Genomic DNA, 24,878 nt, shown 5'->3' with positions numbered 1-24,878 from the left:
TGACCAACATATGCATATCTGTATTCACAGTCATGTGAAATCCATAGATTAGGGCCTAATTTATTTATTTCAATTGACTGATTTCCTCATATGAACTGTAACTCTGTAAAGTCAATGAAATTGTTGCATGTTTCATTTATATTTTTGTTCAGTATAATTGATTGTGTCTTTTTCTTTGTAGAATGTTGACAGCTGTGTAAAACACATTGTATTGCTAAGATGCTCAAACTTAACTTAATAGCTACACTCATAACACAGGATAAACTTTATCCCTCATGCTGGCCCTGACCAAACCGGTAAGTTGGCCCTCACCAGAGCTGCACTTCTCCACATGGCCAGACTTCTAGTGGTCTTCTCCCCTTTCAATGCTCTTATGTTCATCCTTGAAAATGCCATAAGATCTGAAATAGACACCAAAGTCGACATACTGTACAAACAATTATCTAGGCTAAATTTAATGTTTAAGTATTTCTTTGTTGTAGTGTGTACAGTAACATTAGTTCTATCTTAAAAATAATACTTTGAGGAATACGTTTTTATATATTTGTTTTATTTTTATGTTCAGTTCATATATTATAATTTAAAACTATGCATTTAGGTGTCTGTAATAGAATATACTTGTTAAAAATGAATGTACACATTAATGAATTAAATGCATTTCTTCTATAGCTTTCAAAATCTTTTACAATGGCGTACCAAAATGGCTCCTCCTGTTAGTCATCTACGGTTAATACTTATAATTGTATAGGTGTGCGTTTCTTTTTCTTCTAAATGCATATAATTGTAACACACCCACATCGTACCACACCCCCAAGACTGAAATCCTTTTTTTTAATGAGCAGCAGAAAAACACAGCAGCAGAGTTCAATCGCTACACGCCGCGTTCATATGCTGTTCACTAGGAGTTTCCTAGTTCCGACTAGCACGTGAACGCGACATCAGTGCATAAGCTTATCATGTGCGTCAAATTTATATGGCACATTTCTACATGGATTAATCTGTCCAAAAATACAACACAGAATTGAGAGAAACAACAGCATTGCAATGCAAACTTTTATTAAGACTGATGAGGGAAGCTCTCATTCTTTCTATTTGAATCCATGAAACAAAGATTGGCTTAGTGGAATGATGATCATTTGCTGCTATTCACTCACTCTCTCTACTTTCCCCAGGTTCACTCTTCTCAGTCGTTTGACGGCCTCAGAAAGCATCTTCTTGTTTTGAGATTGCTCCCTCTTCATTATCTCAATTTTATTCTTCAGTTTCAGGTTTTCCAAGTAGAAATCCTGAGGGGAAAACCAACATGTAGAGAATACAAGTTAAGAATATGCATTGCTGTTATAAAATCTATATTTTTCACTGACAATGTTGCTCAGACAAAATGCATGTGAGGTGAGCTGCAGTGTTCACATTTAAACCCTGACGGGTAATACATGGGGAAGATCTCTACCTCTTGGCTCTGGTAGATATTCACAGAGTCACTCTGAGAACGCCTCTCTTGGAGCCTCAGAAGATGACAGGCACTGATGGTAGATGAGAGATGCTTGATGTACTTCTGGTCCACCTGAATCGGAGTGACGTCAAACAGCACCAGTGTGAGATAAAATTATGAAAGGAAAACTGAGCACTACTTTAATCACGTGAGCATAACATCTCAAATGTGGTTTGGGGAAAATATTAATAATCATAATATTGAAACCTGTGGCATTTCAATTCCCCCTTGGGGACCACTAACAATACATTCAAATTCCGAAGGACTCACTGCTGACTGTGACGTGGGATTGGAGTTGTTGTTGTGGCACTCCTGTAGTAGCCTACTCATCTTATTGGTCATTGTCTTCCCTTCTGATATCAGTCTCTGCAGGTTGATGCAATCATCTTCCTGGCCAGTGACATTAGGGCTCTTGTCATTTGCCCACAGTGAGGATAGGCTACTGTTCAATAAGGATGGGACCGAGTCATCTATGCTGGAGGTAAGGCTGCTTTGTGAGAGGTTGTCATTGTCCTTCTTGGCATGATCTCTTCTCCCTGAATAATAAAAACACTTGTGATAAAGTCACTGAATTTAGTTGAATTTGCCATTCAAGTCAACCAATGTGTTGATTTTCCTAAGCAGAAACCTATCTTTGACAGCTAATTTGATTACTAGTGTTACATTTACTGTATGTAATCTTGATGGTGATATGAGGGACATAAAGCCATTTCAATGAAGCTTCGATTGAAAATATGCTGCCATTTCTTTTTACGCCATCACAATACATAATGATCACTGAGACATTTCACAGTTCTTACTTGTACCTGAAGGACTGCTCCTGCTTGAATGTCTGGATGCTCCACACTCCACATAGTTGATGTTGATGATCTTTGGAGGGCACTCGGGCCAACCAGAATGCTCAGGGTGTTTCTCCTCTGTGGCTTTAGTCTGTATTGTGTCCTTATCGGCAAGCTGTGCTCTGATTCGCTGGATCTCAGAGAGGAGTTGATTTAGCTTGGGGTTGTCCGGGAGACCGCCTCCAAACTCTGATGCTGGATGAAAGTGTAGCAACTCAACAGAATCAACATCACATCTTTATTTTTTTATTTCACCTTTATTTAACCAGGTAGGCTAGTTGAGAACAAGTTCTCATTTACAACTGCGACCTGGCCAAGATAAAGCATAGCAGTGTGAACAGACAACGACATAGAGTTACACATGGAGTAAACAATAAACAAGTCAATAACATAGTAGGGGGGGGGGGGGGAAAGAGAAGAGAATCTATATACAATGTGTGCAAAAGGCATGAGGAGGTAGGCAATAAATAGGCCATAGGAGCTAATAATTACAATTTAGCAGATTAACACTGGGGTGATAAATCATCAGATGATCATGTGCAAGTAGAGATACTGGTGTGCAAAAGAGCAGAAAAGTAAATAAATGAAAACAGTATGGGGATGAGGTAGGTAAATTGGGTGGGCTATATACCGATGGACTATGTACAGCTGCAGCGATCGGTTAGCTGCTCAGATAGCAGATGTTTAAAGTTGTTGAGGGAGATAAAAGTCTCCAACTTCAGAGATTTTTGCAATTCGTTCCAGTCGCAGGCAGCAGAGAACTGGAAGGAAAGGCGGCCAAATTAGGTTTTGGCTTTAGGGATGATCAGTGAGATACACCTGCTGGAGCGCGTACTACGGGTGGGTGTTGCCATCGTGACCAGTGAACTGAGATAAGGCGGCGCTTTACCTAGCATAGCCTTGTAGATGACCTGGAGCCAGTGGGTCTGACGACGAACATGCAGCGAGGGCCAGCCGACTAGAGCATACAGGTCGCAGTGGTGGGTGGTATAAGGTTTTTAGTAACAAAATGGATGGCACTGTGATAAACTGCATCCAGTTTGCTGAGTAGAGTATTGGAAGCTATTTTGTAGATGACATCGCCGAAGTCGAGGATCGGTAGGATAGTCAGTTTTACTAGGGTAAGTTTGGCGGCGTGAGTGAAGGAGGCTTTGTTGCGAAATAGAAAGCCGACTCCTGATTTGATTTTGGATTGGAGATGTTTGATATGAGTCTGGAAGGAGAGTTTGCAGTCTAGCCAGACACCTAGGTACTTACAGATGTCCACATATTCTAGGTCGGAACCATCCAGGGTGGTGATGCTAGTCGGGCGTGCGGGTGCAGGCAGCAACCGGTTGAAAAGCATGCATTTGGTTTTACTAGCGTTTAAGAGCAGTTGGAGGCCACGGAAGGAGTGTTGTATGGCATTGAAGCTCGTTTGGAGGTTAGATAGCACAGTGTCCAAGGAAGGGCCAGAAGTATACAGAATGGTGTCGTCTGCGTAGAGGTGGATCAGAGAATCGCCCGCAGCAAGAGCAACATCATTGATATATACAGAGAAAAGAGTCGGCCCGAGAATTGAACCCTGTGGTACCCCCATAGAGACTGCCAGAGGACCGGACAACATGCCCTCCGATTTGACACACTGAACTCTGTCTGCGAAGTAGTTGGTGAACCAGGCAAGGCAGTCATTAGAAAAACCGAGGCTACTGAGTCTGCCGATAAGAATATGGTGATTGACAGAGTCGAAAGCCTTGGCCAGGTTGATGAAGACGGCTGCACAGTACTGTCTTTTATCGATGGCGGTTATGATATCGTTTAGTACCTTGAGCGTGGCTGAGGTGCACCCGTGACCGGCTCGGAAACCGGATTGCACAGCGGAGAAGGTACGGTGGGATTCGAGATGGTCAGTGATCTGTTTGTTGACTTGGCTTTCGAAGACCTTAGATAGGCAGGGCAGGATGGATATAGGTCTGTAACAGTTTGGGTCCAGGGTGTCTCCCCCTTTGAAGAGGGGGATGACCGCGGCAGCTTTCCAATCCTTGGGGATCTCAGATGATACGAAGGAGAGGTTGAACAGGCTGGTAATAGGGGGTGCGACAATGGCGGCGGACAGTTTCAGAAATAGAGGGTCCAGATTGTCAAGCCCAGCTGATTTGTATGGGTCCAGGTTTTGCAGCTCTTTCAGAACATCTGCTATCTGGATTTGGGTAAAGGAGAAGCTGGGGAGGCTTGGGCGAGTAGCAGCGGGGGGGGCGGAGCTGTTGGCCAAGGTTGGAGTAGCCAGGAGGAAGGCATGGCCAGCCGTTGAGAAATGCTTGTTGAAGTCTTCGATTATCACGGATTTATCGGTGGTGACCGTGTTACCTAGCCTCAGTGCAGTGGGCAGCTGGGAGGAGGTGCTCTTGTTCTCCATGGACTTTAGTGTCCCAGAACTTTTTGGAGTTAGAGCTACAGGATGCAAATTTCTGCTTGAAAAAGCTGGCCTTTGCTTTCCTGACTGACTGCGTGTATTGGTTCCTGACTTCCCTGAACAGTTGCATATCGCGGGGACTATTCGATGCTATTGCAGTTCGCCACAGGATGTTTTTGTGCTGGTCGAGGGCAGTCAGTTCTGGAGTGAACCAAGGGCTATATCTGTTCTTAGTTGCTTGTCTAAGATGGTGAGGAAGTTACTTTTAAAGAATGACCAGGCATCCTCAACTGACGGGATGAGGTCAATATCCTTCCAGGATACCCGGGCCAGGTCGATTAGAAAGGCCTGCTCGCAGAAGTGTTTTAGGGAGCGTTTGACAATGATGAGGGGTGGTCGTTTGACCCCGGACCCGTAGCGGATACAGGCAATGAGGCAGTGATCGCTGAGATCCTGATTGAAGACAGCAGAGGTGTATTTGGAGGGCAAGTTGGTCAGGATAATGTCTATTAGGGTGCCCATGTTTATGGATTTAGGGTTGTACCTGGTGGGTTCCTTGATGATTTGTGTGAGATTGAGGGCATCTAGCTTAGATTGTAGGACTGCCGGGGTGTTAAGCATATCCCAGTTTAGGTCACCTAACAGAACAAACTCTGAAGCTAGATGGGGGGCGATCAATTCACAGATGGTGTCCAGAGCACAGCTGGGAGCTGAGGGGGGTCGGTAGCAGGCGGCAACAGTGAGAGACTTATTTCTGGAGAGATTAATTTTTAAAATTAGAAGTTCGAACTGTTTGGGCATAGACCTGGAAAGTATGACAGAACTTTACAGGCTCTCTCTGCAGTAGATTGCAACTCCTCCCCCTTTGGCAGTTCTATCTTGATGGAAAGTGTTATAGTTGGGTATGGAAATCTCAGAATTTTTGGTGGCCTTCCTAAGCCAGGATTCAGACATGGCAAGGACATCAGGTTTGGCAGAGTGTGCTAAAGCAGTGAGTAAAACAAACTTAGGGAGGAGGGTTCTGATGTTGACATGCATGAAACCAAGGCTTTTTCGATCACAGAAGTCAACAAATGAGGGTGCCTGGGGACATGCAGGGCCTGGGTTTACCTCCACATCACCCGAGGAACAGAGGAGTAGTAGGATGAGGGTGCGGCTAAAGGCTATCAAAACTGGTCGCCTAGAGCGTTGGGGACAAGGAATAAAAGGAGCAGATTTATGGGCGTGGTAGAATATATTCAGGGCATAATGTGCAGACAGGGGTATGGTGGGGTGCGGGTACAGCGGAGGTAAGCCCAGGCACTGGGTGATGATAAGAGAGGTTGTATCTCTGGACATGCTGGTTATAATGGGTGAGGTCACCGCATGTGTGGGAGGTGGGACAAAGGAGGTATCAGAGGTATTAGGAGTGGAACTACGGGCTCCATTGTGAACTGAAACAATGATAACTAACCCGAACAACAATATACAAGGCATATTGATATTTGAGAGACATATAGTAAGGCATAAAGTAATCGCAGGTCTTGATTGGGAGAGCTAGCTAAAACAACAGGTGAGACAACAGCAGCTAGTCAGCTAACACAGTTATCTAGCAAGAATAACTGTAGATGGAGAGAAAAAGTGAGAGACCTTCTTGTATACATTACCAGTGGGGTTGACTGCAGCTGTCCTCATCTGCTTGGACCCTTGCATCTCCTCACAAAATGACTTGAGGAGCTCATTGCTGTTGGTGAGCTGTTTTTGATAGGCATCGAGTTCTCCCCTCAACCTTAGACAGTGAAATAAACTCACATCAAGTCTTCTATTTGTCTGTCAACATCTAACTCGATCAGCCTGAGAGCCAGTTCTGTTTTAGCCATCTGTTCTGCAGTACCGTTGTCAAGCCAAAGAACCTCTGCCCCAGGCTATAATTCAATGGAATACTAACAGTCAAGACTGGGATGAAGGAGTCTGGAGATTGGACTCCTACTATTTCCTATACTTATTATTACTTCCTCCAACCTGTCTATCTCTTCCTGTGTGGCGCTAAGTGAGCCTTCCAGGCTCCTGTTGTTGTCCTCAGAGCGTGCGAGCCCCTCTGTCAGCCTCTCTCTCTCCTCCCTCAGCATGTCACTCGCTCTCTGGAGCCATGTGAGCTCACAGGCTGTCTCAACCAGAGACGCCTTCAGTCTCTCTGACTCAGCATGCACGCCTGGACATCAGAACAAAAGCATGTACAGTAACAGTTCACCCCTGATTATTCCCTCTGAACAGTCACGCAGTTAAGTGTGAAGGTAAGTATGTTCACCACTTGAATAACTAGGTAGTTAGTGTAAAATAATTTGTTGGCTCATTAACTTTAGTGTAACTCCAGTTTTCGTGTAAATCTTTCATTTACATTAATGCATGATTTACGTGAAAGTCCAAAATAAGTTTACATCTCAAGTTATGATTTGCCCCTAAATAAATAAATAATGATCCCTATGTCTGACTGACCTGGGTGGTTCTGGCCCATCTCTGTCCCTGCCTGCTGGGCTCCAGTCTGAGTTGCTGCCTGCTGGGCCTTATGGTTCTTCAGATGCTCCTGAAGCCTCCTGTTTGCCTGGATGCTCTCCTCCAGACTCTGTCTCAGCCTCAAGATCTCCTGCAGCTGCTCCTTCATTTCTTCTTCCACTGTGAGTGAGTTGGAAGGGGAGAAACTGCGTCCATCACTCCCCTCTCTCTGAGCCATAATGGATCTGCACAGGTCCAGCTGGCTACGCAGGGTCTTGTTGAGGCGCTTGCTAGCCCTCAGTCTGACCAGCAGACTGTCATTCTCCCTCTGCAAAAGTTGGAGACACCTCTCACACTTGGTCGGGCCAGCCTCGGTTGAAGGAACTGGGAAGAGGGAGGAAGAAAGGAAAAGGGGAATGAGAGAGTAAGAGTCTTTATGAGTCTTTTACAATGACACTTCAGCTACAGACCACCCCAGACCACAGACAGACCACTTAAACTCACCTTCACTGTTCTCTGGGATGGTGTGGTTGTCAGGGTCTAGAGTCTCTCTCTGACAGGGATTAGTTCTCCCCCCCTCCCTTTGGACTGCAAAATGCTCCAGACCCTAATCAAAAACACACAGTAAGATTGATAAGAGTAGGAAATTAGAAATGGGAACTGTAGATAATTGATTGAATTACAATATAATTGACCTCAGTTCTGATGGTCTACAGTACCTTGATGACTTGCTCCCTCTCAGTCAGGAGTCTAAGTTCAGAGACCTCTGAGCACTTCTCTTGCAGGGAGGCAGAGATCTGAATCTGTGCTGTGGATAGCTTCTCCTGCCTCTTCCCATAGTCCTCAAGCTCCAGCGTATGCTTGGCCAGAATCTGTCTGTGATGTTCTCTCAACTCCTTCAAAGAGAAAATATAAATTAGTTTCTGGCAGCGTTGTCTCAACGTCTGTGGTTAAAGGAAAGAGAGGAGACAGAACCTTTTGGCCAAAGGTAGTGTATTATGCACACCTATATATGGTTCTGGTGGAATCTATTCTCGTTACCTTGAACATCTGTTCATTGATGGTGATGTAAGACATTAGCTTCTCTACTGTGAGTTTGTAGTTTGTCAGCTGTATCTCCTTGTCTGCTGTGCTCTGCATGAACAGCAGGTCCTTCTCTTTCAACATCTGATCCAGTTGCTCCAGTTTCATACTACTGTCCTCAGTCTGGCTCTGTAGTTTCTGTTCTGCCAGTTGATTTTCTAGCAACAGTTTGTCCTTATCGTCAGTGATCTGAGCCAAAATGTCCACAGTCTCCTTGAGTTTCTGTTCCAGCTGCTCCAACTTCCTGTCTCTGTCCTCCGCTTGACCCTGCAGTTTCCTGTCTGTAAGTTGATTGTCCTGCAGATATTTGCCAGTGGTATGAGACAAAATGTCCTCCATTTCCTTGAGTTTCTCCTCTAGCTGCTCCAACTTCCTGTTGCTGTCTTTAGCTTCACCCTGCAGTTTCTCAATTTCAAGTTGATGGTCTGTCATCTGTGTCTCCTTTTCCTGGGTTGTCTGAAGCAAAATGGCTTCTGTCTCTTTTAGCCTCTGTTCAAGTTGTTCCAGCTCTTTGTTGCTACCCTCAGCCTGGCTATGCAACCGGCCAACCATGATCTGGGGAATGAGATGAGACAAACAGTCCAGAAATAGGTACAATACATTCCCCATTTTCATTCCACAACTAGAAATTACACTGTGAAATGGTAATTATATAAGAATGACCAAATAATTACTTAGAATTGTCACTCTACCTCTAGATCCTCTGAGTTCTTATTGACAACCTCCTGTAGCTGGGATATGATATAGTCTTTCTCCTGGAGCTCCTGGTCCAAGCCCTTCATCACTGACTCTAAAGACTACAGGAGAGAGACAGGAATAAGAATCCTGAAATGATATCTGATGTTCTATCACTTAACACCAGATGTATTGCAGTAGGTTGAGTACCTATATTATCAAGTCAATGAGTCACATATATGTGTAGAACATGGGTCTCCACTACACTGCAGTCACTTTAGAGTTATGCACTAAAGTTATGCACTACTTTTATATAGACAAAGAGTTACAAAATAACAGGTTCCTAGGTTTGAGACCCCTAGTCTACGTGACTCTTGTATAAGGACATATATTCCTTGTAGATTTGTCCTAAAATGCAGAACAATGAGGTTTCTGTTACCTTTAGCACTTGAGCATTGATACTGGTGGCAGACTGGATCTCTTCCACTGTGAGTTGGTGGTCAGTCAGCTGGCTCTGCTTATCTGCATTGGTTTGAGCCAACATGTCCTTTGTCTCTCTCAGTCTCTGCTCCAGTCGTTCTAGCTCCCTGTTGCTTTCCTCCATCTGGCTGTGGAACTGACCAGCCATGACCTGAAGAGATATTACCGGCAATATGACAGAAACTCTGAATGAGATTAATTTGAACAATACTTTTTTTGCTCATGTTCAACTTCGCTAGGATGTTGTTGTTTCCTCCAAACCATTTTTAAATGCAACGTCCAGAATCTTCTGGGTAGCATTTTTGGGGAATATAGCATTCAAAAGCATAATTGTGTCCTCCTATACCTCCATGTCCTTGTTCTTCCTGTCCAGAGTGGCCTGTAGGTGTGCAAAGGACCTGTCCTTGTCTTGTAGTGTTTGGCACAGGCTCTCCTCCAGCTCCTGCCTGGCTCCCTGCAGACGGTTAAACACATCCCTGGTCTGAGCCATCTCTATGTCTCGCTGTCGCATCAGAGCATCCACACTCTGCTCAACACAATACATTGTATTATTAACATTAATAACATACAACATAAAAAAATTAAGATGGATGACGTATGAATACAATTCAAAGTGATATATCACAGGGGAGATACTTGCCTACCCCTCTGGTGAAACTGAGGTAAACATACATTTATCAGATCTTGAGAGCAAGACAGCTGATTGTTCCTATCTTGCAGATCGGTTAGCTTCTGCATCAGTAGAGACAGGTTTGAAGAACTGTCGTTTCCTTTCCCTTCAATGGCAGTGAGGATCTCATCCTTGGCTTGCTAGGAAAATATAGGGATTCTCTTATCAATTAACAAACCGCATTCCATATGTGGTGAAGTACTGGAATCACCACAATGTAATAGTATGCATTGAGGTAAAGTACATTTATAGCATCTTGGATGTGAGACAGGAGATCTTCTTGGGCAGGCGGGTGTGTTTGGATGTCCAGCAGAGCCTTCTGAAGACGCTCAATCTCCCTGTTGTTCTGCTCTACCACAGACAGCAGCTCTTCCCTGGCTCTCTGCACCAGAAAACATATAGCTATCAATCTACTCTATTTCTAACAAAAAACAAAGGTATGGAAATGTACAATGAGCAAAAGCTCCAAAGAATATGATATGTGTGACTGTGAATCTCACCTCAGAATTCTCTTTCACCTTTTCAACCTGCTGCTGAAACACTGATTCCTGATGGTGACCAGTGGTAATGTCAGGGCATGTGCACACATGGCCCTCCTGAGAAAGAGAATGTCAAAATAGGTTCCCTTTCACACTCCTGTGTATATTATCCAGTGAACACATTGACAGTCAATGGAAATTATATGATACCAATACGGTATGCTTTTTCATACAGTGCTTGCTTAGTTGATTCTGGCTTGTTGTAGACCTAATACCTGTAGCAATTTATCTTTTTCCTGCAGTGTGCAGTTGAATGTCTTTACGGCAGCTTCCAGCTCCTTCATATGAATCTCCTTCTCTGTTAGGAGGAAGTCTTTCTCTGCCATCTCTTCATTGGACTGTTCCAAAGCATCCTGGAGCTCCTGACAGACAAAGGAACAGTACTTGAACAGATAGAATAGTGATCTGCTTATCTATGCTGATAAAGCTAATTAGCTTATCAGTTCTTGAATTTCACGTTTTTTAAAAAAATATGTGAAAAATTACACAAACATGTCACAGGAGAAGTGAATAATTTAACTCCAGAATTGGAGAACAGAGGACCTGGAGAGAAAAGGCGTTACCTTGGTCTTTGAGTCATATTTGACCTTCTCATTGGCCAGCTCATTCTCAAGAGTCTGGGGAAAAACCAACAACAACATACTCAGGGATGGATAAATAAGAGCTAAGCAATAGATGGATGGATCTACACACAATAGTTTTGGTCAGCGTATGAACAGCTGTGAGTTCTTACATGGATTGTATCCTCATGGCTAAACAGCAGATTGTTGAGGGTCAGCAGTTCTTTCTCCTTCTCCCGCAGACATGCCTGAAGCTGGCCTATCGTGTCTGTCACTCCATCGCTTGACTAAATGTGAAAAGGGACAGAGGTTAAAGATGGGTCAACTTGACATTATATAACCCAATTTACTCCATTACTCCAGCATTTCATTTACATTTTGTTAATTTCGCAGACGCTCTTATCCAGAAAGACTCCAGAAAGGAAGTCAGCACATTCAACTAAGGTAAGTAAGTCAACCACAAAACAGTTATGTCGATGCCAGGGATTGAACCCGGGGCCTCATACATGCAAAGCATGCACTCTACCCTGAGCTACATCCCCTTCTATGGATGGATGATATTCTCACCCGAACAGCTTTTTTCTTCTCACTATCTTTCTCATGTATTTTGCGGTTGAGTTTCAGGATGGCGGCTTCCTGCTCCTTGACTTTAAACTCACATTCAGCCAGCTGGAAATCCTTCTCTGCCATCACATCCTGCATCTCCTGAACAGTGAGTTATCAGCACCGTTATTATCATCATTATGACACAATTATTATAGATTTGGGACATATCTAGTCATTCTCTGTTCCTGCAACAAACACACTGTACTACACTATATATACAAAAGTATGTGGACACCCCTTCAAATTAGTGCATTTGGCTATTTCAGCCACACCCATTGCTGAAAAGTGTATAAAATCGAGCACACAGCCAAAATGAAAGATTCTCCATACACAAACATTGGCAGTAGAATGGCTTTACTGAAGAGCTCAGTGACTTTCAACGTGGAACCGTCATAGGATGCCACCTTTCCAGCATGTCAGTTCGTCAAATTTCTGCCCTGCTAGAGCTGCCCCGATCAACTGTAGGTGCTGTTATTGTGAAGTGGAAACGCCTAGGAGCAACAACGGCTCAGCCGCGAAATGGTAGGCCACACAAGCTTGGCCTACAGGCCACACAAGCTCACAGAACGGGACCGCTGAGTGATGTCCTCGGTTGCAACACTCACTACCGAGTTCCAAACAGCCTCTGGAAGCAATGTCAGCACAATAACTATTAGTTGGGAGCTTCATGAAATGGGTTTCCATGACCGAACAATCGCACACAAGCCTAAGATCATCATGTGCATTGCCAAGCGTTGGCTGGAGTGGTGTAAAGCTCGCCGCCATTGGACTCTGGAGCAGTGGAAAACAGTTCTCTGGAGTCATTAATCACGCTTCACCATTTGGCAGTACGACGGATGAATCTTGGTTGGCGGATGACAGTAGAATGCTACCTAAGTTTGGTTGAGGAGGAATAGTGGTCTGGGGCTGTTTTTCATGGTTCGGGCTAGACCCCTTAGTTCCAATGGAGGGAAATCTTAATGCTACATCATGCAATGACATTGTAAACGATTCTGTGCTTCCAACTTTGTGGCAACAGTTTGGAAAAGGCCCTTTCCTGTTTTAGACAATGCCCCCGTGGACAAAGCCAGGTCCATACGGAAATGGTTTGTCGAGATCGGTGTGGAAGAACTTGACTGGCCTGCACAGAGCCCTGACCTCAACCCCATCGAACAACTTTGGGATTAATTGGAATGCCGTCTGCAAATCAAGCCTAATCGCCCAACATCCGTGCCCGACCTCACTAATGCTCTTGTGGTGAATGGAAGCAAGATCCCGCAGCAATGTTCAACATCTAGTGGAAAGCCTTCCCAGAAGAGTGGACTTTTGGTTATGTAGTGTATGTGAATGATAACTTTTGTTTTTGATTGGGCCAATATGTAATTTGATGCTTGATTTGATCTTGAATTTTGGATTTTGTGTCTCATTCCACCTTCATGTATCTGTCATATTTCCTCTTCTCTCTGCCATGATCCTGTTCCAGAGCCTGAGAAATAAAGGTTTTAAAGGTTAATGACTGACACACACACAAACACATGCAGACAGAGACACAGACACACACACACACTGACCTGCAGGTCCATCTCTCTCTGAGCAATGAGAGATGACAGCTGGCGGTCAGGGTCAGCTGATGGCTGGTCTCCGCTACCCTGGCCAGCACTACTGTATCTCAGCTGGTCTATTAGAGCCTCCTGGGACTTCACAGACGCCTGCAGCTGCTCTATCAGCCTGGGAGAAAGTGAGGGACATAGAGAGAGAGATAATGAAAGAAGAAGAGGGAGATAATTAGAGGGAGAGAGAGAGAGTACAATCCTGTAACAGGTAAGGACAAACTTAATTCATTGTGATTCCATGGAGGGAACAGATAAACCTAAGGAGGTCTCCAGTCTCTCCTACCAGTCTCTCTCCTCCAGCAGACTGAGTAGGTCCTGGAACTTATCCGGGTTCTGGTCTGGTTCCTGTTCCTTGGATAGGGGGTCAGTCTGTGTGGGTGCATCGGACTGGGAGTGTTCAGGCTGGGTGGGGGTGTCCAACTGGGAATGGTCAGTCTGTGTGGATATGTCAGATTGGGAGTGAACCTCCCCCTGAAGCTCCTTCTCCATCTCCAGGCAATGCGTCCTCTCCTGCTCCAACATTGTTGGCAGCTTCCCCACCTCCACTCTGGATGAATCCAGATCCTGGAAATAAATGGGAATGATATTCAGCAAATCTTGGAAGACATTGGAGAACACTTGGTTATGGAATACATCTTCAGCCTAAATGTGTTGTTCAGATACCTTCCCTAGCTGCTGGATCTTGGTGTTGTAGTACTCTCGGAGCTGCTCCATCTGCTCTGGGTAATCTTGACTAGATCATACAAACCACAGGCAGATTAGATACAATACCAACCAATATGATTTCTAGTCAGTCAAAATGAAAGGTTCTCGGCTAAACTTACAGTGCAAGGGCAGAGACCCTCTGCAGCTCCTTCATTTCCTCTTTCAGTGTTTCAACCTCTACCTTCAGGTCAATGTTCTGTGTTGAGACAAAAACATATGTAGTTATACAGTAGGCCTACCTGTACAGTATTCCTTCAAAATAGTTACATGACTGTGCTGTTCATGGCTTTGTTGAGATCCGTCTCTGATCACTCACTGTTTTGTACATTTCCTCAACAGAGTCATCACACCTCTGCTGCAGCCGCTCCTCGTAGAAGAAGATGCGGAGTCTGAGGTTGAAGTTGTCCTTCTTTAGGTCAGAGATGATCTGAGAACAACAGTGTGAGGAGGAATAGTAGTGTTGGACCAGAGTTACATGTACTGCCTATCTATGGCTCTGGTGAGGCCTATTTAGAGCAGCATTTTTGAATGAGTGGTAAGAAGTCTTTTGAATTCATGGCCCCATCTTAAACGACTAAATGTAATGAAGCCTTCATAAACCCTTTATAAGTCGCATATACAAATGCTTTAGAAGTCACAAATAAGCAAATGTCATGCTATAAATGTTGGTAAAAAGGTTGTCACTATTGGCAAAGCACCAGATCACTTGTTATATCATCCATCCTTAGTTCTTTGCTTATAAATAATTTGTGAAGCATTTATCTAGTCGTGCTTATGAAGACGATTATACAAACAGGCTAGTCGTCATGTAGGCTAGTGTAGGCCGACGGTCCGCCCCTAGGTGGTGAGGTTAGGCACCAACACATCTGCCACACTGACCCTCAACACAGGGGTCGTGCTTAGTCCACTCCTGTCCTCCCTGTTCACCTACGACTGCGAGCCAGGGCTAATCAACCCAACATCAGTGCCTGACCTCACTAATGCTCTTGTGGCTGAATGGAAGCAAGTCCCCGCAGCAATGTTCCAGCATCTAGTGGAAAGCCTTCCCAGAAGAGTGGAGGCTGTTATATCAGCAACGGGGGGACCAACACCATATTAATGCCCATGATTATGGAATGAAATATTCAACGAGCAGGTGTCCACATACTTTTGGTCATGTAGTGTATCTACCTCAATTACCTCGTACCCCCGCACATCAACTCTGTACTGGTACCCTGTGTATATAGCCAGGTTATCATCGACTCTGTACTGGTATCCTGTGTATATGGCCACGTTATCATCGACTCTGAACTGGTACCCTGTGTATATAGCCAAGTTATCATCGCCTCTGTTCTGGTACCCTGTGTATATAGCCAGGTTATCATCGACTCTGTACTGGTATCCTGTGTATATAGCCAGGTTATCATCGACTCTGTACTGGTATCCTGTGTATATAGCCAGGTTATCATCGACTCTGTACTGGTACCCTGTGTATATAGCCAGGTTATCATCGACTCTTTACTGGTATCCTGTGTATATAGCCAAGTTATCATTACTCATTGTGTATCTATTATTACTTTTATTATCACGTGTTTAACTTTTCTTTTATTTCTCTATTTTCTTTCTCTCTGCATTATTGAGAAGGGCCAGTAAATAAGCATTTCACTGTCAGTTTACACCTGTTGTTTACGAAGCATGTGACTGCTGTGTCTGCACCTGTGTTATCTCCTTCATGGTGAATGGTCCATCGGTGGTCAGCAGGTCCAACTGCCCCAGCTCTTCTGTGAGGTCCATTTTTTAACGCTCTGCTGACAGTTTGGTTTGACCTAAACACGGCCTGGTCTGGTGTTTAGCAAAAAGTATAAACCAAGAAGTGAAAAAAGTAACCATGAGAATTCCACATAACATGATATCTCATGTATAATATTTTCTATTTGGAGTATTTCACCTGTTTAGAGCAGCAAAACCATGTTCATATTTGATTTGAATACATCTGCTCCTTCTGACCATCAATGACACCAGTGCACGTTCTAGAACTCAGTAAATCATTTGATGCCTGACTGATGTGATGTAACAATTGTCTCCTAGGTAACAACATGAAGCTTCTACATTCCTTAAAAGTGATAGCTATCATTAACAAACTTTCCCACCTTCTTTGATATCATCAGCGAGGATGAGGCGAAGCAATATATTTTTCAACTGTTTGACGATTTGACTGATGTATGCAGTGGTGATTTTAGTATGTAAATCTTGGTGTACATTTATTTTTTTAGATGCATGTCAGCAAAGCCACTACACAACACAACACAATACATGAATTGCACTATAATGGTGACAAACGGTGCCCACAAACTGTTCGGGCCTACATAAAGCTGTCCCAACAGCAGAGTCCCAACAGCAGTCCCAACACCTTACCACTGCTACACCGGGCTATCAGCGGAGCCTTGTCTGGCAGCGAAACAGTTCATTCAGCCTCATTTACTGCCTTGTAAAAAAACATAGCTGATATGGCTGACTTGCTTAAACAACCTCTTATGGCTGCAGTCTCGATATCGGGACCAATATGACAACAGCCAGTCCAAGTGCAGACCGCCAAATTAAAAAAACAGAAATCTCAATTAAAATTCCTCAAACATACATGTGTCTTATATCATTTTAAAAGGTAATCTTGTTGTTAATCCCACCAAAGTGTCCGATTTCAAATAGGGTTTTCAGCGAAAGCACTACAAACGATTATGTTAGGTCACCACAAAACCAAAAATAATCACAGCCATTTTTTATAAAAAAATCTGAGTTTACATTGAGGCTACAAGATTCACTAAATGCAAAAACATCAAGTGACTTTGCATAGCCCATCGTTTCAACATGAATACTCATCATAAATATAGATTATAATACAAGTTATACACATTGAATTATAGATACACCTCTCCTTAATGCAACCGCTATGTCAGATTTCAAAACAACTTTACGGAAAAATAATTGCATGCTATAATCTGAGACGGCGCTCAAAGTAGCATACCACAGTTGCAAAGATAGCGTCACTATAAACAATAAAATACATGATAAATATTCCATTACCTTTGTTGATTAGGATCAGAAAGCACACCAGGGGCCTGTTGCACAAAAGTAGAATTAAGACATCCGGGATAAATGACTCAGCTGAGCTCAATGAAGCCAAAACATGTGCGTCCAGGCTTAATTGGTTGCACAAAGACCAAGCCAGGATGAGCAGACACGGATTCATTAAGCCAGGTGAAACCAATCCTGGATAGGTGCGCGCTCACGGCTCACTCAAATAGACCCCGCCACAGATCACAGATTAACTGATTTACCATGGCAACTAGAGCCGCGTACTTTTCCCCGTCGGAAGCACAAATCCTCATGGAGGCATACGAGGAGGTAAAAGATATAATTAAGAAGAAAGGCAACACCGCCACAGTGATAAAGCAAAGAGAAAAAGCGTGGCAAAGTATTGCAGACCGCCTGAATGCGTAAGTAGTGCACAATTACACACTCACCGCTCCGCTGAAACATCACAATTACAATTCAAATATTTAATTCACATCTCCAAAAATGCAGTTGTACTGTAATTATGAAACGGTTAAATTTTTAATTGAAATGCACTGCAGATATGAGTGAAATTGTGTAAAGTAACTCCATCACACTGTATAAAGCTATGATAAATGTTTTGATATTTTTACTGAAAACAAGACAAAAATACCAAGTAATTTTTTGCAGTGTGACTCCATTAAATGTGTGTGTGTGTGTGTAGATTAAACATGAACGGGCCAAAACGGACATGGCAGCAGGTCAAAATCAAATACAAGAACATTCTGCAGAATGGTATGGTCCCTGACTAATATTTAACAAAGCACAAGCATATATTGTACCCAGAAGGTGCCTGCTCACACATTGTCTGTACTGTTTTAGCAGTGAAAAAGAATACCCACAGACAAGGCACGGGTGGTGGGTCACCAAAGGCTGACCTTACCCCAGCAGAGGACATGGCCTTGGAGCTAAATAAAGGCAGGCCCGTCTTAGAGGGGATCCCTGGGGGGAAAGAGACGAGCATAGGTTCCTCCCAAGATGCCACCCGCTTCATTCAAGGTATGTCCTTCCATCTCTACATGGGATACAACCACATTCATATTGAATCAATTTGGACTGTCTGACTTTGGTTTACCTATTGCCTTGCAGTGTCTGGCAGCACTGTGTTCCTGTTAGAGCCACCAGCACAAGCACCAGACGATGCTGATCCAGTGAGTACTCCATCAAAGGCATACTGTAGGCCTGGCATGTCTTGTCTACTAGCTTCAATATTAATCCGATTAAATGTGATAGGGTGAAGGCCCCAGTGCAGCAGCAACAGCACATGATGGAGACGATGATGAGGAGGAGACCATCTCTCTGGATTCCAGAAGGCATGAGGTATCATGTTAAGACTGTGAAAGTACTATTTACTCTACAATGGTGAGGAGTCCTCATCAAAATCAAAAAATCTAATTTCTTTTACAGGACCCAGATGCTATACAGTGGGAAAACCAGCCTGGCAACATAGTGCGTATTAATAAAAGGACACCACATCCTGCCAAATTCCAGCTGCGCTAATTGTATTGTGTTCACAGAGCTCACAAGCTATCAGAAAGTTGTATGGCAACCACCTCCGGCGCCAAATAGAACTGGCAGACATAGACATTCAGTACAAGAAGAAAAAGATGGAAAATCTTGCACTGGAGTCCGAAATAAAAAAGAGGACAATTAGGAAACTGGACCTTGAAATAAAAAAACTTGAGAGGGAGGTGAGATATGCCTTCAATGTACACTGTATGCTAACTGTAACACAAATGTATTAATCATTATTTTTCTTTCCTCCCCCAGCTCCAAGAAGATGACACAGCTCAAAATAAAAATTAGGTATATTCTCGTAAAGTCAAGTGAGCCATGACATATGAGCTCTTATTGTGAGCACACAGGACGGTGGCATCTTTCTAAGGTTTTTTTTTATTTTCCCAGCAATCAGTACAACCAAGTCATCGTTATAAGGCATCGCCCTCTTTTGCCCACCCCCCCAGCACCAGGTGTGGCCACTAGCCTATATGAAGGCCCAAAATTGTGTGTTCCTTTCTGCTCTGACAATGGCATGCCCATTCGTGCGAGATGTGGTGGATGAAGAAGCACTTGTGCTGAGGAGAGCCTTCAGGCGAGAAAGGGTCTTCAGGGACCGGTTGGACCCACTGGCCTTCCCTGATGACCATCTATATGAAAGATACAGGTTTTCTGCAGATGGCATCAGGTATCTATGCAGACTACTGGGTCCCAGGATTAAGCACCGCACTGCACGGAGCCATGCACTGAGTGTGGAGCAAATGGTTTGTGTGGCCTTGCGCTTTTTTGCTAGTGGAGCCTTCCTGTACTCAGTGGGGGATGCAGAACAGCTGAACAAGGCCACAATTTGCCGCACAATAAGGAGTGTGTGTCCGGCTATCAAAGCATTAGCAGATGTCTTCATCTCCTTCCCTGGCCACAGAAGACTCTGTGACATCAAAGAGGAGTTCTATAGGATTGCAGGTAAGAGGATCTACAAATTACAGGACAACTGTTAACACATAGTAGGATACTCATTACTTTGTGTGACAGGTTTCCCCAATGTCATTGGTGCAGTGGACTGCACACACATAAGGATAAAAGCCCCCTCAGGTGCCCATGAGGCCGATTTTGTGAATAGGAAATCCTTTCACAGCATTAATGTTCAGGTGAACATAACTTTTTGATATTGTCCATTGACGAACACTCTGCATTGCCAGTGATGTGCATTGATTGGTGTAATATTCCTCATCTTATGATTTCAGATGGTCTGCAATGCTGACTGTGTGATCAGCAATGTTGTGGCAAAATGGCCTGGCTCAGTCCATGACTCCAGAATCTTTCGGGCCTCTGAAATCTATCAGTGCCTATCACAAGGTAAGCCACACAACCCCTATTTATAACCATCATGGCTGTGTCAAGAATATCACTGTGTTTATGAGGTAGTAATGATGAGATTTTGTGTTGACAGGTGAATTCTCTGGTGTGTTGCTGGGAGACAGGGGGTATGGCTGCCAGCCTTTTCTCCTGACACCTTTCACAGACCCCCAGGAAGCACAGCAGGCCTACAACCATGCCCATGCCAGGACCAGGGCCAGAGTTGAAATGACCTTTGGCCTCCTGAAGGCACGCTTTCACTGCCTTCACAAATTAAGGGTCAGCCCTGTTAGGGCATGTGATATTACTGTGGCTTGTGCTGTCCTCCACAATGTGGCCTGCCTGAGGAAGGAGAGGGCCCCCAGAGTGCCACCAGCCATGGACTGGGACAATCCGGCAATCTTCCCTGATGACGACAGTGGTCGGCTGCTGAGGGACCAATATGTGTTGAATTATTTTAGTTAGTATGTGTGCTTTCAATTTTGGTTAAATATGTCCTGCGGTGGCAGAGGAATTTGGGTTTTTTTGGGTTCGTTTTTTGACGAATTTGGCCTCTTATGATGTTTGTGCGGTATACTGTGTGTAATACAAGGCTGCAGGGAGGCTACTGCATCCATTCATTTGTCTGTTCAGTTGATGTGTATGGATTTGTCCTGCATTTATTTTAGTGTGCAGACATGCAGGGTGTGTTATATACAGACCTTTGAATGTGTATGTATCATTTTGTATAATATGCTTGGATTCTGTGCTTTCCATCTTGTAGAGTCACTGTGACTTCAGTTTCGAAAGGAGCTGATGGTTTACCTGCTTTGTTTTGTCCTTATTCAATAAAGGAACATAATGTTACACATTGTGTTTTTATATTCATATGGAATGTGTATTTGTTTATATGACAGAGTACTAGGGCCACACTGAAGAAAAAGGATAAAGTCATACATTTATGAGGCTGGTTCTTTCTGCAGAAAAGCTACATATTGTTTTTACAGTTTTGATACTTATGACAATGTGATACTTAATATTCTGGCACATCAGCATGTCTTTGTTTATGAAACCATACTGAAGTACAATTTCACGAAATGCCCCACATCTGTCATTTTAACAACTGTCCTCCTTTAAAACAACTGGTTACAATATTATGACTTGTGTTTTTTTCCCCTCTGTGGCCCTAATATTCTATCATTTTATATATAGCCTTATAGTCTATGGGAAACTGTAAATTATCTAATGATAGCAACATCTAAAAATCATTTTTTATCCAAAATCATTGAAATTAATGATCACAAACGTTTAAATAATAACAGTGGGTCTAGTTATATGTGATAACAATGTATAGTGAGCAGTGAAATAACTATTGGTTTCCATTTGTGGTGACTGCTGACTGACATTAGGGATGAGATTAAATAGATCCTGGAATTTAGCCTGGTCTGGAGCAGGCTAGCTCCACAGAATAAATCTCCATGGTAATTTATACCATAACATATCCTCCTGCCCCCTATCCATCTTTAGTGCAACCGGATTACGGATCAATTGAGCCAGGATCACCAAGATATCCTGGCTTAATCCCTTATCCTAGTTTTGTGCAACAGGCCCCTGGAATCCCAGGTCCACAATAAATGTTTGTTTTGTTCGAAAAAATCCGTTATTTATGTCCAAATACCTTCTTTTGTTAGCGCGTCTGGTTTACATATCCAAACGCTAATTCTGGTCAGCGTTATATCGGACAAAAACTTCAAAATGTGATATTACTGGTCGAAGAAACATTTCAAACTAAGTACTGAATCAATCATTAGGATGTTTTTAACATATAGCTTCAATAAAGTTCCAACCGGAGTATTCCTTCTTGTCTGCGTGAGCAATGGAACGTCAGTGCCTTGCATGAGGAAAAGACATGATCAGCGCATGGCTGCTTGATGGACACCTGACTGATTCTGCTCTCATTCTCTCCCACAACATCATAGAAGTCTCATTGGAATTTCTATTGATTGCTGACATCTAGTGGAACCCATAGGCAGTGCAACATCAGTCATAACTCAATTGGATTTCTTAAAGGACTCTGGTGAATACAGACAAGCTCAGATTTCTGACTTCCTGTTTTGATTTCAACTCAGGAATTTGCCTGCCAATATGAGTTCTGTTAATCTCACAGACATAATTCAAATAGTTTTAGAAACTTTGGAGTGTTTTCTATCCAATACTACTAATAATATGCAAATATTAGGAACTATGACTGAGGAGCAGGCCGTTTGAAATGGGCACCTTTCATCCAAGCTACTCAATACTGCCCCTGCAGCCATATTAAACAAATGTGGTTTCTACTAGCAATTGAGATGTACAAACTATGGCATACTGTAAGGGGACGACGAGCAGATAAAAGGCAATCCGTAATTTCGACTAAGACATTAATGTGCAAGCTAGGCTGGACATAGTCAATATAACTATTTGTTCAGCACTTTTGAAATGTACAGCGACAGAATTCAGAACATTGGCCATTCTTACAGTATTCTTCCTGTACTCCAAGTCAGAACCGTAGGATAAATAAAGGGGCCATATAAGCAGACAATGAAAGCTCTTACAATATTCAATGATTACATTTCTCTAAAACAGGCTATAGGCTACATGTGCACCACCAAGTCAGAACAGTTGGCGAAATTATGAGGGGAAAAGGGACCAAATTATTAGGGTGAGGCATATGGGCTACTAACAACTTACTACACAACATACACTTAGTATTACTTTCTTAGCTACGGTATATATATCTCCCCTGGCATATTACATAATTTATGCAGCAGCATACAATACCTTTTTGGACTCACCTTGTGCTGTGCTCACTTGAACAGGAAGGTGGCGTGGCGGTCCTTTGTGGGCAACATTTGTTATTAAACTTAGTCATCAAAGTCTGTCATTCTCTGGATTTATGGTGCTTTCAAGACAGCTGGGAACTCTGAAAAAAACAAGGTAGAATCATGATGACGTCAGTGATCTTCAGGTCGAAGCGCTAGAAAGAGGCCCGAGTTCCTGACTTGCAGTTGCGAGTTGGATGACAGTTCAAAACTTATTTTCCCAGTCAGAGCTCGTTTTTTTCAAACTTTCCAGTTGTCTTGAACTCAATGATGTCTGAGAATTTCTAGATCTGAGTTTCCAGATGTTTGGAGTGTGGCAAAGTTATGCTGGATCGACAGCATGGTCGATGTTGAATGTTTATCCTTTAAAGCTTGGAAAAGCTAAGATTTTGTAAGTATGATGTCAGTCCAATCAAAGCTACTGTAGATATTACATGATTTGATGTTTATTTTATTTAACTAGGCAAGTCAGTTAATAACAAATTCTTATTTTCAATGACGGCCTAGGAACAGTGGGTTATCTGCCTTGTTCAGGGGAAGAACAACTGATTTTTACCTTGTCAGCTCAGGAATTTTATCTGTGGCCATCTTTTGGTTACTAGTCCAACACTCTAAACACTAGGCTACCTGCCGCCAGTTTATCTGTGGCCAATGTCATGATGTAATTTTATCTGTGGCCAATGACCTTGAGCCTTATTGGATGGGCACTTCTAATGTAAGTCTATGGCAGCATCCAAGGGGCTTGAATTTTTTCGCTCTATTTTGAAGTGACTAGTGACCCCATGAGTGACAGAACACTGAGTCAATCATAGCACAATTAGAGAACATTTCCAACCCCTACGCTCTGTATTTCCCGCTGGCTGCACTGAAAGCACAGAGCTAGGCGGAAACATCTGCATTTTGGAGCTGCCTTACTGAAAGCAAAAAAGAGCCCATGTTTGTATGCGTCTTTAATAACTTAATATTATTTTTATTATTTTTCAACATTGTTTGCAAAATGTTATGTGATATGTATTAATGCCAAAATAACATGCAAAACAGGCAACCTGAAGAAAATAAATAAATAAATAACTTTAAAAAACAGGCAACCTGCCCTGATGTATTGGAGCCCAAGATACTGAAATACATGGATATTACAATGCATACACAATAAGACATTCAAGTTGAAAGCACAAGTAAAATTCATGATAACAACATGTACATTAAGGAGACGCAATGTGTTGATTAATGTTCATTTACCACCATCTTTGATGGCCAAAGATCATATCCAAATATAGCCTTTCTTTGGTGATATCAAATCTCTGGTGAAATCAAACGTTGAGGTCGATGTCACGGTTTATACAGTATGTAGTATGGAGATACTGCCATCTTGTGGTAAAGGTGAAGAACAATCTTCCCGGTATTCTCCGTAGGCAATTTAACTATATTCTCTGCGATAACGGAGTATACTTTTTTGTGGAAATGGCAACTGCAAAAACGTTATTTCAATAATACATTCAATTACATTTCCAATGCATTGTTTACAAAACCTTATTGTTTCTCTAGCTGTACGGAAGGGGATGTAGCTCAGTGGTAGAGCGCATGCTTTGCATGTATGAGGCCCCGGGTTCAATCCCCGGCATCTCCACAACTTTTTTCTAAATTTTGAATAACCTATTGTTTGTCCAAATCTCTATGGATTCCACCCGTAGTTTAGTTTAGCTAAGTGTTATTGTCATACAAAATACGTAAGCAGCACGCACTGCTTATTTAAACTCAGACTTGTGTCCGATTGTGACCACTCAGGGCTCCCTCTCTGCATGACTACAGACCACTGAGATTGATGAAAACAATGAGATTTTTGGATCATTTATCTTTCGTCTCTCTGTATTTCATAATGTTCCTTAAATTCGCAAGAGGCTGAATATATATAAAAAGCATCCGCGCGAGCGAATCAGGTCCCCTCTGTCTCTCTATGTGTCGGCCATCTATCTGATGCAGTCTGCTATCT

The 24,878-nt window shown here is 43.0% G+C and overlaps 2 protein-coding genes and 1 non-coding gene across 5 annotated transcripts; 2 read left to right on the top strand and 1 right to left on the bottom strand.

The window, feature by feature from the left end:
• Positions 1 to 581: 581 nt before the first annotated feature.
• Positions 582 to 17,308, bottom strand: LOC139544064 (myomegalin-like). The gene is made up of 28 exons (XM_071350775.1): positions 17,166 to 17,308; positions 15,801 to 15,926; positions 14,422 to 14,532; positions 14,225 to 14,301; positions 14,064 to 14,133; positions 13,684 to 13,964; positions 13,359 to 13,515; positions 13,220 to 13,273; positions 11,770 to 11,907; positions 11,376 to 11,489; positions 11,206 to 11,259; positions 10,858 to 11,004; positions 10,604 to 10,699; positions 10,348 to 10,485; positions 10,106 to 10,243; positions 9,780 to 9,959; positions 9,393 to 9,584; positions 8,971 to 9,075; positions 8,237 to 8,833; positions 7,915 to 8,091; positions 7,700 to 7,802; positions 7,199 to 7,579; positions 6,725 to 6,914; positions 6,370 to 6,491; positions 2,299 to 2,526; positions 1,763 to 2,028; positions 1,451 to 1,564; positions 582 to 1,286 (listed from the first exon to the last, which is right to left on the bottom strand). Exons 2-28 carry the CDS (start codon positions 15,876 to 15,878, stop codon positions 1,143 to 1,145), a joined length of 4,452 nt encoding a protein of 1,483 aa, XP_071206876.1. The 5' UTR covers positions 15,879 to 15,926; positions 17,166 to 17,308; the 3' UTR covers positions 582 to 1,142.
• On the top strand, positions 17,195 to 20,915 carry LOC139544065 (myb/SANT-like DNA-binding domain-containing protein 4). 3 transcript variants are annotated; one of them, XM_071350778.1, is made up of 10 exons: positions 17,201 to 17,578; positions 17,860 to 17,930; positions 18,018 to 18,194; positions 18,285 to 18,346; positions 18,429 to 18,515; positions 18,603 to 18,644; positions 18,713 to 18,886; positions 18,966 to 19,655; positions 19,937 to 20,048; positions 20,143 to 20,915. In XM_071350778.1, exons 1-8 carry the CDS (start codon positions 17,421 to 17,423, stop codon positions 18,999 to 19,001), a joined length of 807 nt encoding a protein of 268 aa, XP_071206879.1. In that variant the 5' UTR covers positions 17,201 to 17,420; the 3' UTR covers positions 19,002 to 19,655; positions 19,937 to 20,048; positions 20,143 to 20,915. The 3 variants fall into 3 exon arrangements, with proteins under 3 accessions (XP_071206878.1, XP_071206877.1, XP_071206879.1); XM_071350777.1 differs by having other exon boundaries at positions 17,195 to 17,578; positions 18,021 to 18,194; positions 18,713 to 19,655; XM_071350776.1 differs by having other exon boundaries at positions 17,197 to 17,578; positions 18,713 to 19,655.
• Positions 20,916 to 24,443: 3,528 nt separating this feature from the next.
• On the top strand, positions 24,444 to 24,515 carry trnaa-ugc (transfer RNA alanine (anticodon UGC)). The gene has a single exon. It is a non-coding gene; the product is annotated as a tRNA-Ala (tRNA).
• The last annotated feature ends 363 nt before the right edge of the window (positions 24,516 to 24,878 follow it).

Source organism: Salvelinus alpinus, chromosome 18 (assembly GCF_045679555.1).
Source record: "Salvelinus alpinus chromosome 18, SLU_Salpinus.1, whole genome shotgun sequence".
In the NCBI taxonomy this organism is placed as follows: domain Eukaryota; kingdom Metazoa; phylum Chordata; class Actinopteri; order Salmoniformes; family Salmonidae; genus Salvelinus; species Salvelinus alpinus.
Note: the sequence above shows the minus strand (reverse complement) of the source record. Positions and strands in the feature narration are given on the sequence as shown.